Source organism: Saccopteryx leptura, chromosome 8 (genome assembly GCF_036850995.1).
Source record: "Saccopteryx leptura isolate mSacLep1 chromosome 8, mSacLep1_pri_phased_curated, whole genome shotgun sequence".
NCBI classification, from domain to species: Eukaryota; Metazoa; Chordata; class Mammalia; order Chiroptera; family Emballonuridae; genus Saccopteryx; species Saccopteryx leptura.
The window spans coordinates 83,462,700-83,478,575 of record NC_089510.1 but is presented as its reverse complement, the minus strand read 5'-3'; the positions used below and the strand labels follow the sequence as shown (position 1 = coordinate 83,478,575).

The 15,876-nt window shown below is 40.3% G+C and overlaps 1 protein-coding gene across 5 annotated transcripts in view; it reads left to right on the top strand.

Annotated features, from left to right (window-relative positions):
* FNDC3B (fibronectin type III domain containing 3B) overlaps positions 1-15,876 on the top strand; it is a 400,148-nt gene that overhangs the window by 201,391 nt on the left and 182,881 nt on the right. For all 5 annotated transcript variants that reach the window (XM_066348038.1, XM_066348040.1, XM_066348039.1 and 2 more), the window contains exon 4: positions 5,222-5,298. In XM_066348038.1, the coding sequence (XP_066204135.1) occupies positions 5,222-5,298 (77 nt within the window). The remainder of the gene's footprint in view (positions 1-5,221; positions 5,299-15,876) is intronic.

The window sequence follows — 15,876 nt, the reverse complement described above, 5'->3', positions numbered from 1 at the left end:
TGAGAGCCATGCACTAGAGTTTAAGATTCTTTGAGGTTAGGATCTGTACTTTATTACTTTGTATTCCTTTTGCTTCTCTTGTGGGCTTAGTCAATGTTGAATAATTAAAAAGAAAAAAGTCAATGAGCCTGACCAGGCAGTGGCGCAGTGGATGGAGCATCGGACTGGGATGTGGAGGACCCAGGTTTGAGACCCCGAGGTCTCCAGCTTGAACGCGGACTCATCTGGCTTGAGCAAAAAGCTCGCCAGCTTGTGTTCAGGTTACTCGGTCTGCTGTAGCCCCCCAGTCAAGGCACATATGAGAAAGCAACCAATGACCAACTAAGGTGTCGCAACGAGAAATTGATGATTGATGCTTCTCATCTCTCTCTGTTCCTGTCTGTCTGTCCCATCTATCCCTCTCTCTGACTCTCTCTCTGTTCCTGTAAAAATAAATTAATTAATTAATTTTAAAAAGTCAGTGATCCCCAAAAGTGCCTGTGTCATCTCCTAGCTTCGCGATGTGTCTTGAATCATTGTAATTGGAGACTCATTATTAGACATTCACAGGATTTTATCAGAAGACCTTACATTTTGTATTCAATCTTTGACCCATGGCAAACAGCGCAACTGTACTTTTTTTTAGACCTTTTGTTCTGATACTTACCTTCACCATTATTATTTTCTTACGTACTAGCTATGACCTTATCCTTTTGTGTACTTTGGCCAGCAAGAATTTCTCTTCTTTAGCTATTTAGAAAGACACAAGGGTCACTTTTATAAGGTTTATTGGATTTTATCACATCATTATTTTGCTTTTGCTTAATTTTCCCCATTAGTTTTATCTTGCTATGTTGTAATCTTAATCCCTTAACATACTTTATGAACAAGGTATTTGAATTAATAGGATAAGAATATAATCTCTTGATACTAAGAGCTATTGTTGAAAATAGCAATTTGGACACACAAGTTTATAGACAGGTTCAGTAATATAATTTTATTCATTTAATACTTGTTCACCTGTTGGTAAATACTTAGCTTATAAAAATATTATTTAAACGTCTGAAATTGAAGTATAATTATTTATAGCTGGTCTATTTCTAAAGCTGGTTTAAATGATAATTTATACTCTGGTTTCTCAATTTTTTCCACTTTCAGACTTCTAAACCTCATTTGTACATTCACTTCGAATCATTCTAGTTAACTCTGCTCCCATAGTGGGCAAATATTCTGAATATAGCATCAGAGCAAGAGCTATATGAATGTGTAAGCTCAGGGGAGCCCTGGAAGCAGGGAAGACTCACAAAATGAAGCAGAACGGCCTCACAGCCTTGGCTCAGGAGCTCTTGATGTGCGCGTGTGGTCCTAAAAATACCATTTGCTGGATTTACCATCAGTGTCTTTGATGTGGAATGAAGTCATAGGATCCTTGCATGAATTACTGCTGGTTGAATAATTAGCCTGACCAGGCAGTGGTGCAGTGGATGGATTGTTGACCTGCAATGCTGAGGACTCAGGTTCAAAATCCTGAGGTTTCCAGCTTGAGTGCGGGCATATATGGCTTGAGTGCGAGATCATTGACAGGACTCCATGGTCGCTGGCTTGAGCCCAAGGTTGCTGGCTTGAACCCATGGTCACTGGCTTGAGCAAGGGGTCACTCGCTCTGCTGTAACTGCCTGGTCAAGGCACATATGAGAAAACCATCAATGAACAACTAAAGTGCCGCAATGAAGAGTTGATGCTTCTCATTTCTCTCCTTTCCTCTCTCTCTCTCTCTCTCTCTCTCTCTCTAAATAAATAAATAAATAAATAAATAAATAAAAAGTTATTCGCCAACCTTTCTTTTTGAAGCTCTGCTATAAGTAAATGAAATATCTTCAATTCATTAACAGCTAGCAGACTTTTAAGATGTTATGCTGTGCATATTGCAATTTAATCTTTTAATGGCTGGCTGTAAACCAATCATAGTTCCCTGTTTGTGTCTCACTTCTTAGTACAAGAAGAATTTTTAACTGTTGAAATCTCAGCCTGAAACCTGAAATTGATCAAAGCACGCAAGGTTTTTTTTCATGTAGTTATTTGGCTCCTAGAAACCACTCTAGTTCCAGTTCTAGAAACTGCATGTGACATTTTACAACTCTTTGGAAGAGTTCATGTGGTCTCTAACTGAACTTCTTAATTACCTTCTCAAAAATATCTTTCAGTGTTTTGGAAGTGTAGTTTTCTTTTCATTTTTAAATTATTTAACGTATGTATACATATATCTTATAGTCCTACCTCTGTATAACAGTGTTTAATTAAAAGGGGTTCCAGATACCTTAAGAGATTTAAAAATTATTTCAAAACAGTGTTAATAGTTCAGTGATCTCTCAGTATAGTCAGAGAGGAAGTTGGTTTGTTTGGAAAGATTGTGTGATGACCCCCCCCCCCCCAACAACCCTCCCTTCCAATTATAGACAGTGTTGGTGATTTGAACAAGGAAAGAACCATTTTCACTATATTTTAAGGGCTATATCCTTTTATGTCTTGTGTCTCATGAGGTGTTGATTAAGAAATCTAAAGGAACCTAGCTGTCCTTGAAGTTTAGGGAGAAGAGTTTATGTTTTAATTTGGTAAGGGTTATAGTATCAGGAGGTTCTCAACACAGGACAGTTGCACAGAGGCAGTAAGCTCACTGATTGGGAGACAAGTGTTTAGAGACTCAATAACTTTTTCTCATACTAGCACTGTGATTCGTTCATTCATTCATTCATTCATTCATTCATTCATTCATTCATTCATTGCCTGCTAGCTTTTAATCTCAAGAATGCCTGTGAATGCAGTGGGTTATTTCAGAAAGGAGAGGGACCTTGGGGTTCCAAGGCAAAGTTGAATTTCAGAAGTCATTACTATATGTTTGGCAATGCCCTTTGTAAGGTTTTTGATGACAGTGATAAGAGGAAGAGGGAACAAGCATACTAAAGTCATTTGCTACTTTTGAAATCAAGGCTTGGAAGAAAACATTTTCTGACTGTAAGTTACTCTTTAAAGCATTTTATACAAATGACTTGAACGGTTTTAGGGGTCATTCCGGAGGTTAAGAGACTGCCTGGTACACATTTTGGCGATTAAAAAACAATACTTGATGTTTATCTGATACAGGTTTGCCTCATAAGGCAATATTGTACAAAGTGTATACTTGTCGATTTTATGTGTCACAAGGACTATTAAAATAAATCAATACTTACAATGTAACAAACAAACCAAAAAGCTGTAAGTAAAAAGTTTAAAAACATTGTAAAGATTACAAACTTTCTGATGAGTGATTATTTTGCTGTGTACTACTATAAGCGTTTTTTTTGTGTGTATGTGAGCATTATTGAATTTAATCTTTGAACCCAACCATATGAGGTAGGAATTGTTATAACTGTTGAGTAGTGAGGCTCTAAACTAAAGTGAATTGTTCAAGGTCACCTAACCAGTGTGACTAGTGAGATGGGAATGAAACTAGGCAGAGACCCTTGGACTTCACAGATACTGCTCAGGCTAAGGGTGAAATAGTTGTCTGATATTTAAGTGAGGCAATCCAGATAAAACTAGTAAATATAAAAATATCTTGATGACTATGGCAAAAATGCTGAAGCTGATAAGAAAGATTTGGAAAGTGCTTTCAGTGATTGTATTAATTGAAATCATACATAAAAACAGAACAGGTTTATACAGTTATTCATTTTTATGACATTCTTTTTTGCTTTAAATGATCACCAGTTTGTTAACCTGTGAGGAACCAGTTTTTTTGTGTGTTTAGAGATGATCAGTAAGTTAGTGTTTTACAGTGTAAACTCTGGGCAGATGGTGTGTTAGGTAAATATCAGCATCTATTTCTGCCCTGCTCCTTTGTGTTTCCCCCTCTACTTGTAGACCCATGGATGGGCCCCTCCACCCCCCACTGGGACTCCCCTGTAAGGTAGGGTTGTATTGGGAGCTGAAGAGTCCATTATGCTCACATGTAAATGCAGCATTGGGTGGCAGGATCTGTCTTCTTTTGCCAAGAAAAGTGTTGTATTTTTCTTGGTTTTTGTTACAGTCCAGCAATTTTCATTGTGGGCAGCACAACACTCATTAGAGGAGAGCAAATAAACACCACAGGGCACTTGGAGCCATGAAGTCGCATCTCAGACTAGAAGCGCGTGGGGCGGGGCAGGATGAGGAGGGCCAAGTGCGTAGTGATGAGGGTGCTCTTTGACTTGGATGGCGGGCTCAAACCGCAGTGCCATAGACCCAGAGATTGTGTATTGTGGAAATGGGCATTTCAAACCAATATAATCCCATTAAGCACTGTCATCCCAGGAAATTTTTTAAAAAACAAAAAACGGTTTTGGATTGACATTTGGGAGGTGGGCTGCTTAAATAGGGAAGCCTGCTACCAAACTGAAAAGCAGGAGTGGCAAGGTTCTCACAAATCTAGAGAAACCACAGTCATGGAAGCATGTCAGAAGCTGATTTTGATGTTATGACAAATATTGCAGTTTCTTTGTAATTAAATATTAATTTACACTATGTTTTAGGTGAGTGTTGCCTTACTAGTCTTTGTTTGTGTTAGACATGTGTTTAACTTTTGATGAATTTGAAACTTCCCCCTTGTTAATGGAATGCTTTGCTTTGAAACAACCCCAAGTAAATTTGGCATGAGCATTTCTAATTGTGCCTAGTTTTAAAATATGGTCTCTCCACCCCCCAACCCCCACTTTATAACATAAGAGGTATTCCAAATTCAGTTGGTTTGGAGTCTTGTGTGGTTTCTTTTATTTCAGAATTAATGTCATGCTTTAGTAATTTGCTGAAAATAAATTGAAATGTAAATTATAAACCCAAGTCCATTGGAGCTTTTTAAACCAGAGGCGATAAAATCATTTAAAATTGTTTCGTTTAAGCAGTTATTAATAACACTCTTTAAAAAGGAAAACAAGAAGAAACTTTTTGCCCCACTTGGTTAGAGCATTCTTAACTAAGCAGCCTTGCTGTACAGAACTTGAGGATCTGGGAATCATTCAATATTTATAAAGAAAGATGCTCGTAGTTTTGGTTTTCCCCCTTGACTTACACAGCTGGAGAATCCTTTCTCATCCACAGTTTTATGTCTGAGGCACACGTGCCCATTATTGAAAATAGTCAAAGTGATTCTCTTGAGTTTTGATAATATTTCACAAATGCCAGATTATTTTGAATACTGTTAATAATATCTTACTCTTGCCTCTTTCAGGACCTGCTGAAGTTCCCATGATGTCACCGAATGGCTCCATTCCTCCCATCCACGTGCCTCCAGGCTATATCTCACAGGTAAACCAGTTGATGGACTTATCCGCTCATTATGGGCACGGTCATTGTACCCAGAGACTATAGGTTGCGGCTTGCAAACTTATTCCAAGATTAGTTTAGTTTGGACAGTGCTAGAGTTGTCATTTTTGTAGCACTACGTGGCCCTTCCTCAGTCTAGCTGCTTGCTGTGCCGGAGAGTTGGGGGAGAGAAGTGTTGCAGGGCTGCTCAGCTGCCCTTCACCAATATGGCTTTCATGCTTGACAGTTGACTGTGATTCCCTTACAGAGTCTTAGAGATTAATTGGTAAAAACATCAAAGGAGACAATGCCTGTTATGGGAGTCCCATTTCTCCATAATGTGGACCTGGTCTTGGTGAATTACTGAGTATGATGTGAGAACTTGGCTGTTTGTTCTTACATTTCTCTAAAATTTTCTTTTCTTTTAAATAAGTGGCCAATATAGCTGTACAGCCAGTAGCCACGGCCATCACAGCTGCCAGGCAGGTGCAGGTTCCCAGTAGATTCAGACAGACGGTAAAGAAACTGTGGAGCCCAACACTGGTGAGCCATTCCTTTATTCTAGCCTCGCTACAGGCTGGCGAGCAGAAACAAACACACAGGCACCAGAAGCCACTCACATTCTCTGGTTCCATAACCAGGAGAATCTTCCCTGGTTTTTCCTGGAATCAAAGGCCCCCCACCAGCCTCAGTCCCCAATGGCTCCCCATCTCCTTCTCTCTGCACAAACTCTGCAAAAACATGGCCTCCTTCCTCCTCCTCCTCCTTTTTCTTAAAACTTTTTGGCATGAAACCCCTCCTCCAGCATACATTAGCATAACAAAGCCCCTTCTCAAGCAGGAAGCTAATTAGTCATTTCACAGATCACAAATCTGGGCAGCAGCTATTTTTAACAATAAAAGTGAGCAAAATCAGAAAATACAAATTTTACAAAGTCATTTGCCCAGCAATAGCCAATAGCAATTTAAAAAGTAATAGGTATATTGGAAGATAAAAATAATGTTAGAGGAAAGAGTTCTTCTCCTGTACGCGGGCTGGGGCCTGGACTGTAGACCTGGGAGGAGACTGGGCTCTATCCTGGGCGCAGTGCAGGGCGAGTGTCTCCCCGTCCTCCTCGCACACCTTCCTTTCCAAGTTCCTGACCAGCTCTTTTTCTCTTTTTTGCCTCTTTTGTTCTTTTTTTTCCCTCTCGTTGGAGGAACATCCTTTACTCTGAAAAAAAAAAATCAGAAAAGTATTAACAAACTTATAATTTTATTACCCAAAGAAGATAATCATTGTGTTAACATTGTTTTAGATTATAGTCTTCCAACTTTTTTTCTATTTGTTTCTACAGTGGTTTTAAAAATCTGTAATTTTAAGTTTTTAATGACTTGCTAGGACTAAAAAATTGGCAGCTACATACAAAAATTGCCAAAGTTCAGGCAGGAATCAAAGAAATTGTATCCTTCCCTGATGTAAAACTTATCTCTTTCTTTACCATCTAATTCATAGTGCAGCCACTATAATTTTATTTTTTCCATCTTTACATTCACGTGAGCCAGTTTGGCATCTGTGTTTGTCTTTGTTTTGTTTTAGTAGCCAGAATGTTGGCCAGTCTTTCCCCTGCTTTAAATAAATGACTTGTTTTACACAAGTGTTTGTCCATAGGAGTCACCAGGGGGGGAACAGGGTACGGAGCAGCCCCTCCAGCCAGGACACGTGAGGGTGGGTCACACTCACGTTGCCTCCAGCCAGGACTTGTGAGGGTGGGTCACACTCACGTTGCCTCCAGCCAGGACACGTGAGGATGGGTCACACTCACGTTGCCAGTCAGTGAGCAGAAAAGAACAGGAACGCAGAATTCCATTAGGCCTCCTGCTCATCTGTTTTGAGGAAGTGTTTCATTCTGTTGAACAGAGTACAGTTCTCATCACTGTGATGAAATAATACCTTTCCTAATGCTAACGGCCCACGGAAGGGGTAGCAGTTAAAAGTTGACCATCCTGTGGGAAGAGAAGCTGTGCTGTACTCTCTCTTGCCAGTGGTGATCCTGGGATTTGCATGTGAGGCAGCGCAGGCTCAGAGGAGAGCAGAACTGCAAACCAAGCGTTTCCCATCTTCCTACCTGTTTCCCACTGTGAGGTGACCGCAGTCAGCTGCCCGGATAGGTGGATTTGCTTTACATCACATTACTGTCTGACAGTGGGTATGAGCATGCGCCGTGCCTGCCCGGCGGCTCCAGTACCAGACCACCCGGTGCCCGAGTGAGAGTCCACTGTTTTAAGAAAACGGGAGGAGGCAAGTGAATGATTAAAAATGATACCTTAATAACTAAACTGAGTCCGTGGAGAAAATCTTGATTGTAACAGATTCATTACATAATTAAGTAGCTGAAACTACTTTAAAGATAAATTGGTAAAATTGTTCAAATAAATTTAATAAAAGATGAATGTCAGTGTGCAGAGATCATCTTATAGTAAGAGACATATAGTTGAAGAGACAGCTCTGGTCCGCTCTGAGGTGCAGTTAACAAAACAGTCTTTGTTTTCTTAGGTTGAGAAGGACCGAACCCATGGACCTTAAAGATAGTGTGAACTTAGGGTAGGCGAACAGGGGAATCTTGTCCTTTCAACTCGGTAGGCTCTGATGTAGTAGGGTGTGTGTGTGTGTGTGTGTGTGTGTGTGTGTGTGTTGCTTCATTTTGTGGTGGGAGGCTGGGGGAGGTTTGAGGAAAAGAAAATAACCTGACCATTTCAACTTAAGAGAAAATATAGGCTAGGTTTTCTTTTGTTTGTTTTAAACTACAAGAAACTTTATTTAGGTAAGAAGGAATAGTTTGGTCACATTTACTATCATTTCTATTATATAAAACATTTGTGAGTGTGGTTAGAATTGAAAGTATGGGAGAAAACAGGGCAAAGACTACGCTGGGAAGAAATGGACATTAATTGAAAGGGCCTTCAAATTCCACCATGGCTACTTCCTATGTAAGTTTTACACATTCTTTCACCACATATTTGAATACCTACCTGATCTGTTAGAGATAAGGATTAAGAGAAATGTTCTGTGAGGTGTGACATTTCACATAACAGTGGGCATTCAATAAGTGGAAGCTGTTATAATGAAGAAGACTGTTAGAACAATTTCAACGAAACTTTGGCAGTTTGCCTTTCTAAATACATATTGAGATCACACAGTATGAAGCAATTTTTTCCTTTCATTGTATACTGGCCATGGTTCTTCTCAATTTTTAACCTCATCATTAACTTTCTGAATAATTTATATGTAAAAATTTCTTCAGCAGATGCCTGGAGTTTTATTTTCCACCCTTTCATAGTAATTTATGAACCATTTTTCAAATGTGACAGGAAGAACTTCACGTAGACCCAAAGATTAAAAAAGCATATGAGAAGAAAAAGTGAAGCATCCAAGTTAATGTTCTATAATTTGGGAACTCTTTTTTCTCCAGATTCATTGATGTAACGAAAAAACTGAATAGTAGTTGAATAAGCATTTTTGTTGTTATAGCAGAGTATATATATACAGTACCTGATTTCTTTGTTTTGGGGGGTAGTTAATGGGTAAACACCTGTTGAAATTACATATATTCTATTTTCCCTGACCTAGGAGAGATATGAAGTCTTATTTTAAAATGTGTTTAAATTTTGGTACGGTTGGTCATTCTCCAGTGAGGATTTTTGAAAGAGTTGGCCAGAAATCGGAGACCCTGTGGAGAAAGGGTGGGGCTGCTTGATGGGAACCGTAATGTGCTTTTCTCAGTTTTGCTCCACCAAGCCAGCTAAACTGTCCATGTTCGCCTCGGTCCTTCCTTGTAGTGATCACAACCTGGGATGAAACCAGTGCTTGGTTTCTCTCAGTGCTGTGAAAATGATGAGCTTTAGAAAGGAGCATGGGGGCATTGCCCTGTGCCCCGACAGACTGAGAATCAGAGCCATTGGCATCTAAGAATAAAGAGAATTGGAATCTCTTGCATGTCCTTTTGTGACATTGATTTTTCTATAGGAGGGCTAGGAAAGGATTCAGAATGAACAGTGTATGCATGGAGATGGGAGCCTTGGGAAGCGCAAAGGCCTTATGTGTCTCTTTTGGTCTATTTTCCATCGTCAGCAGGTTTTCAGCAACTGTATTTTTCATTATATGGCTTATTTTGCCGGAGGAATAATTACAGACAGGTTGGCATTGCTAAATAAAAGAATGTCCCAGGATGTACCTCCCCTCAAAGCACTGTGCAAGTTTCTTCTTTCTGAGCCTTCTCTGTCTCCCTGTTCTGCATTGTCTCTTGGATTTCCGTTGTTTCTGAGATCCTGACATTGTAGTTTAATAGAACACAAGATTAGCAGGAGGAAACAGGAGCCCAGGGGGGCTCTGCGTCCAACTCCCTGTGTGATTTTTAGGAATACTTTTAAGTTATATATTTGGGTGGTTCATTTGTTTGCTTACTTGGTCATTGTTGGTCTCCCTCCGTTTTAGCATTTAAGTTCCACAAGGTCAGGAACCCTATGTGTCCTGCTCATCACTGCATCTGGTTTCTTGAAAGGTGCTCAGCACACAATAGGCACTTCCCAGAGTGTGGCAGACTGGCTGGAGTCGGCACCTGTGGAGGGGTGGGGGGAAGAGAAGGGTCGGAGGAGGTCTGAGGCTCTTTCTAATCTAGTATTAGCCAGTTCTCATCTACTGCTCCTTAAAATAGTGATTTTCAACCTTTTTTGAGCCGCGGCACAATTTTTACATTTACAAAGTCCTGGGGCACACCACCTACCAAAATGACACAAAATGACACTCTAACACAGTACATATTATACATATACTTAATAATATAGTTTCTAAATGTATTTATACTCACACCTGACCATGTCTCGTGGCACACTGGTTGAAAAACACTGCCTTAAAATGAAGACCACATGGGAATATAAGTGAGTTTCTGTAAGCAACCATTACCAAAACAGTGTGGCACATTCCTTTAGCATTTGGTGTTCTGTTGACTAGAATTCTATTCCTGACTTCTATGGAAAAATGATTGTTCATTTTCATAATAATAATGAGAAAGTATCCCATCTAGAAGTGACTTCTGAATCATTAGTAAGAATTAAATTATGCACATTATATTTGATTTTATTGCAGTTAGTATAGTCTGTCTTTCTAATTAGTAACATATTTGTAATGTAATAACTTTCGTTAGAAAAATATCTTTGTCTAACCTGTTGGATACAAAACTTTATGAAGGTTCAGTGCATTTTATATGTAAAGCCAGTAGCCATGGCCACCAACACAGCAGCCTGGCCCATGCAGGTTCACATAGGATTCGTAGACGGTAATGAAACAACGGAGCCAAGAACTGGTGGGCCATCATCTTTAATCCTAGCTTGCATCCGGCGGGAAAGTAAAAACACACACTGGGCTCCAAAACCCACTCACTCAGTGCTCACAAAGCTACTGACTTATCCGAGTTTCCTAGAATCAAAGGTTTCTAGCTCACCAGACTTATTCACCTCTGTTCCCCATCTCCTTCCTTCTCTCTGCACAAACTGGCTTCTCACTCAACACTCCACCATCTTGCCTGTTCTCCTGGTCTCCTCCACGTGGCCTCTCTCTGCTCTCTCCTCTCTAATGCTAATCTCAGGAACCAAGAGAGCAAGCTCCCAGTCTGCCCCACTTTATAGTGCAGAAATCAAAACCTTTAATCCAATATACAAAATAAGGAAGTCTCTGATACAAAGTCCACCCCACATCAAAAAGGGTGGGAAAGGCTTAGTCCTAAAACCAAGCCCCAGGCAACAAGGATCTTGCCTGCCCACAGCCCGCCCTCAACACACATTAATATCACCTGGGCAACAGCTTCCACGTGGGCAGTGCCATCTTTAACAAAGTAAGCATAATATATTTTATCTGCCCAACATCTATTTCTGCACACACTCTGGAACCTGTCAGGCTGACAAACTTACTTTGCTGTGTGTGAATATGACCTGAGTTATGAGGATCATCAGCATGGATTCTTAATCATTTCTTGGGCTGTAGAACCCATTGGCAGACTGGTGGAACATTTTTAAATGTAAATTATAAAATTCATAGATACCGTCAAGAGCAATCTGCCTGTGTTTCCGTGTCAGTGTGCTTGAGAAGCTGGACTGAAGTCATCTCTGTGATCGGACACCTTGTCCGTGCCCATCAGTGGCTGGAGCGACAGGGACAGTTACTACCTACAGGTGCCTCATAGGATAGCTTTATTCATATCTTAAAAGTAGCTAACTTTAGCACAGATTAAACCATCAGATCTCTGCTTATTATTTGTCTTCTGATACATATTTTTTTCTTTAAAACAGCATTTCCATTTAGACTGGAATAAATGACCCATTTTATTTCATGCACCTCTGTGAATGTAACTTCTCACTTGTCTGGTGTTTTTATGTGCCACACAGGTACTGGAGGGGGTTAGATTTGATTTTTTGATCTTTAAGTGTGGGCCTTTTTGATATTTAGTTTTGTGAGATACAATAAAATATACTTAGCTGATCATGGTTTATTAAGTTACTTAATTCTGAAATTCTTCATCTAGAATATAGGACAACAGTGTTAGCTATGTTAGAGGATCTTTTTTTAATTAAAAATTTTTTATTTTTGTAGTAATCTTAGTGAGAGAGGAAGGGAAAGAGAGACAGAGACAGGAACAAGATCTGTTCCTGTATGTGCCCTGACCAGGGATTGAACCGGCAACCTCTGTGCTTCAGGACTATGCTCTATAACCGAGCTGTCCGGCCAGAGCAGAGGATCTTCTGAGTATTATGCAAGATAAGTTCTGTTCCAAGCATTTTATAAACTATTAATTGATATACAAGTCACACGAGTTATCGTTACAACTTGAATTGTTACACTAAATTTGTCAGTTTGCAATTTGCATTCCGCCTCTGCCCAGTGCTGTATTTCTGCTCAAGAAGGGGCTGCCTGACTGTCATTGGTGTCATGAGAAGCTCAGCTCCTGCTGAACAGGGCTCTCTCCCTTCCACCTTGAGGTGGTAGATGGGTGTGATAAGACAGAGCCGAGCCAGCTGAAGACCCAGCCTTGGTTCTGCAGTCTGTAAGCTGTGTCTCTTAGCTTGGCCAGGCTTCCTTCTTGATTTGGAAGGTCTTTATAAATTACTGCCAATATCCTTTCAACTCTAGAATGACTTGTGTTCCTGAAGTCGTTGGATTAAAGAGATACCATAAAGGATATACTTTTTTCCATCATCCTGTCCAAACCTCAGTGGTTTTAGTTATAAGTAATTGGACAGTCACCTGGAAAGAGCCAGGTGTGTCCAGTAAAGTACTAAAAGATTTTTTATTTATATATGCCCTAATTGTGTTCCTGTTTCCAGGTTTTAGATTTCTGTGAGGGGTGAGTGGCTTGGTTTATTTCTGTGTCTATGAAAGTGTCAGTACAAAGAAGCAAGCCAAGAGGTGATTGCCGTTTCTGAGAGTATCTCTTTATACTGGTCCCTCCCGAACAAGTCTGTCAGTAAGAATCATGCCCAGAAGGCCTGAGGACAGGTGCCATACCCATACCTTCAGCATGTGATCACCCCGCATAAAGCAGGCTGGCTTGGATTTGTTATCTGGATCTAACCATTGCCCTTTCAATTTATACATAACCGTTGCCTGGAATTGGCATGTGGGTTAAAAACTAAGCACTAATAGCCTGACCTGTGGTGGCGCAGTGGATAGAGCATTGACCTGGAACACTGAGGTCGCCGGTTGGAAACCCTGGGCTTGCCTGGTCAAGGCACATATGGGAGTTGATGCTTCCTGCTTCTCCCCACTTCTCTCTCTCTCTCTCTCTCTCTCTCTCTCCCTCTCTCTCCCTCTCCCCCCCCTCCTCTCTGAAAATTGAATACAGTCTTTAAAAAAAACAAAAACAAAAAAAAAACTAAGCACTATTAGAAAATTTAAGATTTTTAGATATAAATGAGTGTGTAGGTAAAATGTTTGGGGAATTTTTGTTTGGTCATGAATCACCTTATTACTATATTTAAAACCTTAGATTTGGTTACCTATACAGCAGACGACTGGTTGATTACTTAACCAGTGGCAAGAACTGTTTGAAAAAAGTAATTGGGATTTTCAAAGAACATTTAAAAAAAATTCTGGATATGATAAATATTATCAATCAGTAACTACCCTGCAGAGTAATTCTTTGTATTATAGAAAGGGCTTTTAGAAACTATAAACATCACCAATAATGTTTTGTTTTGTTTTTTTCTATTTGGCTACAAAAATTTCATGCTGTTAGACAAAAAGAGCTGGTCTTAAACCTAGAGGGTTTAATGTCTCAGGGCATTAATGATAATGAAACATTTAGAAAAAGCAAATATTATTTCATCATTGTTAGCCATTACAGATATGAAGAGAAATGACATTGAGAAGTATGCTTGGTATTTTCAGCCACAGATGTAATCATGAAATTCGAAAGGACAGAGAAGTCAGGAGTTTCAGAACAAAAGACATTCAATTTTGCTACCATTTTTAAGTCAATTATGTTCATCAGCAAATAAAAGGAGCACTTGCTTCTGTATAACTCTGGCTGCTCTTTGAATGTTCCTTTATTCCAATTTTGCCTTCTCGTAATAGTACTTGGGTGATGGTGGTGGGAGTTATATCGATAGTAGCAAAAAGGGTGTGGGCTAGGGAAAGTACTTACCTTATGTTTCAAATCTCTGCCCTCCATGAACAACCAACTTGCTTTTCTTCTATTATGTTCACTGTACAGAGTGGGGCAAAACTAGTTTTCGAGTTGTGAATATGCAAAACACAGTTTATTCTTATATTATTACTTATTAATGATTGTATTATTTTCCATACAAATAACTGTAAACCTACTTTTGCCCACCTTGTATTAGAAAATACAGAGTGAGGGGTTAGTACAGAAAGGAAACAGAAGAGTTAACACCTCTGTACTCCTAGTTGGTGATTGATAAAATAAACTACTCAGCTGTGTTTGCCATTGATGTAGAACTTACATTGCAAAGGTATAATTTTTCCAGATTTTTTTGAAATAAAATATTAAAATAATATTAAATAATACTTAATATTTAAAACATTTAACATAAGAGAGTCAGGCATGACAGACCTGCAATTAAGTGGGTTTAGATGATCTTAAATTTTAGAGAAGAATGTCACATATTTACCTGAGTTATGGGAGAAAGTTTTTTTTAAGTATTTTTATTGATTTTAGAGAGAAAGGAAGGAGATAAAGAGGAACAACTGTTTGTTGTTCCACTTATTTATGCATGCATTGGTTGATTGTTGTATGTGCCCTGATTGGGGATGGAACGCACAATCTTGGTGTATCAGAACGATGCTCTTAACCTACTGAGCTACCCTGCCAGGGCTGGGGAAAATATTTGGTAATGAATTTGTTACTAGGCCCTGGCCATTTGGCTCAGTGTCAGAGCATTGGCCCAGTGTGTGTAAGTCCTGGGTTCAATTCCCAGCCAGGGCACACAGGAGAAGTGCCCATCTGCTTCTCCACCCCTCCCCTTCTCACCTCCCTCTCTCCCTTTCTCCCTCTCTCTTCTTGCAGCCATGGCTTGATTGGAGCAAGTTAGCCCTGGCACTGAGGATGGCTCCATGGCCCCCACCTCAGGCACTAAGAAGAGCTCGATTGCTGAGCAACAGAGCAATGCCCCTGATGGGCAGAGCATCGCCCTCTAGTGGGCTTGTTGGGTGAATCCCAGTTGGAGTGCATGGGAGAGTCTGTCTCTCTGCCTGCCTTCCTTTCACTGAATTTAAAAAAAAGTGTTAAGAGCTCTTGGTAGATATGAAATCTAAGCAGAAAAACTTTTTTTGGGGGGGATTGCTTTACTTTTTCATCCATTTGTTCACTTAGCCACCATTTATTGAAAGCCTCCTGTGTGCCCAGGTACCCTTGAGGGCCTTGCAGTTGGGTGGGAGAGACAGATTGGTAGTTTATGCTGCAGAACACAGATGCTGGTTGAGGCATGAGCGCCAGTCTGGCTGGGAGCCCTAGACCCTGCCTGCCGCCCCTCTGCCCATGCATCTGTGGGTATTGCCAGGCCTTTTCGCTGTGTGCTCAGTTTTAGCTGAGGTTTCTTCACTTACCAGCAGAGGCGCATTAAGGTCGGTTGAGGCCCCAGGTGCAGAAGAAAATATTGACCACTTAAAAAATGAGACAGGGAAAATAAAAATAAATGTTAACCATATTTTTAAATAAGTAAAAAATATCATGTACTATTAATGTTAAAATTAATAGTACATGTATGAAACCATACTTGACGTTATTAGAAAAAAAGTATGAAGTTGGGATTTTGTGGGGCCCTTCAGAAGTAGGGGCCAGGGTGCGTGCCTGTGTGCCCGCCGTTAAATCTGCCTCTGCTTCCAGAGTGTCCTGTAATCCCCCTTCAAGTATGTTCACAGCAGTTAGGAGTTGGGCTCGAACCTGACGTTCACAGATTCCCTTGGTCCTAGCGCTCTGTCTGCAGGCAGCGTGCTCAGTGTTCCTCGACCCCTTGGCGGGCTGGCTGCGGGCCTGGCACACTGCCTGCTTGCACCAGGTTCGCACGTGGCCCTCAGGGTGCTCCATCCATT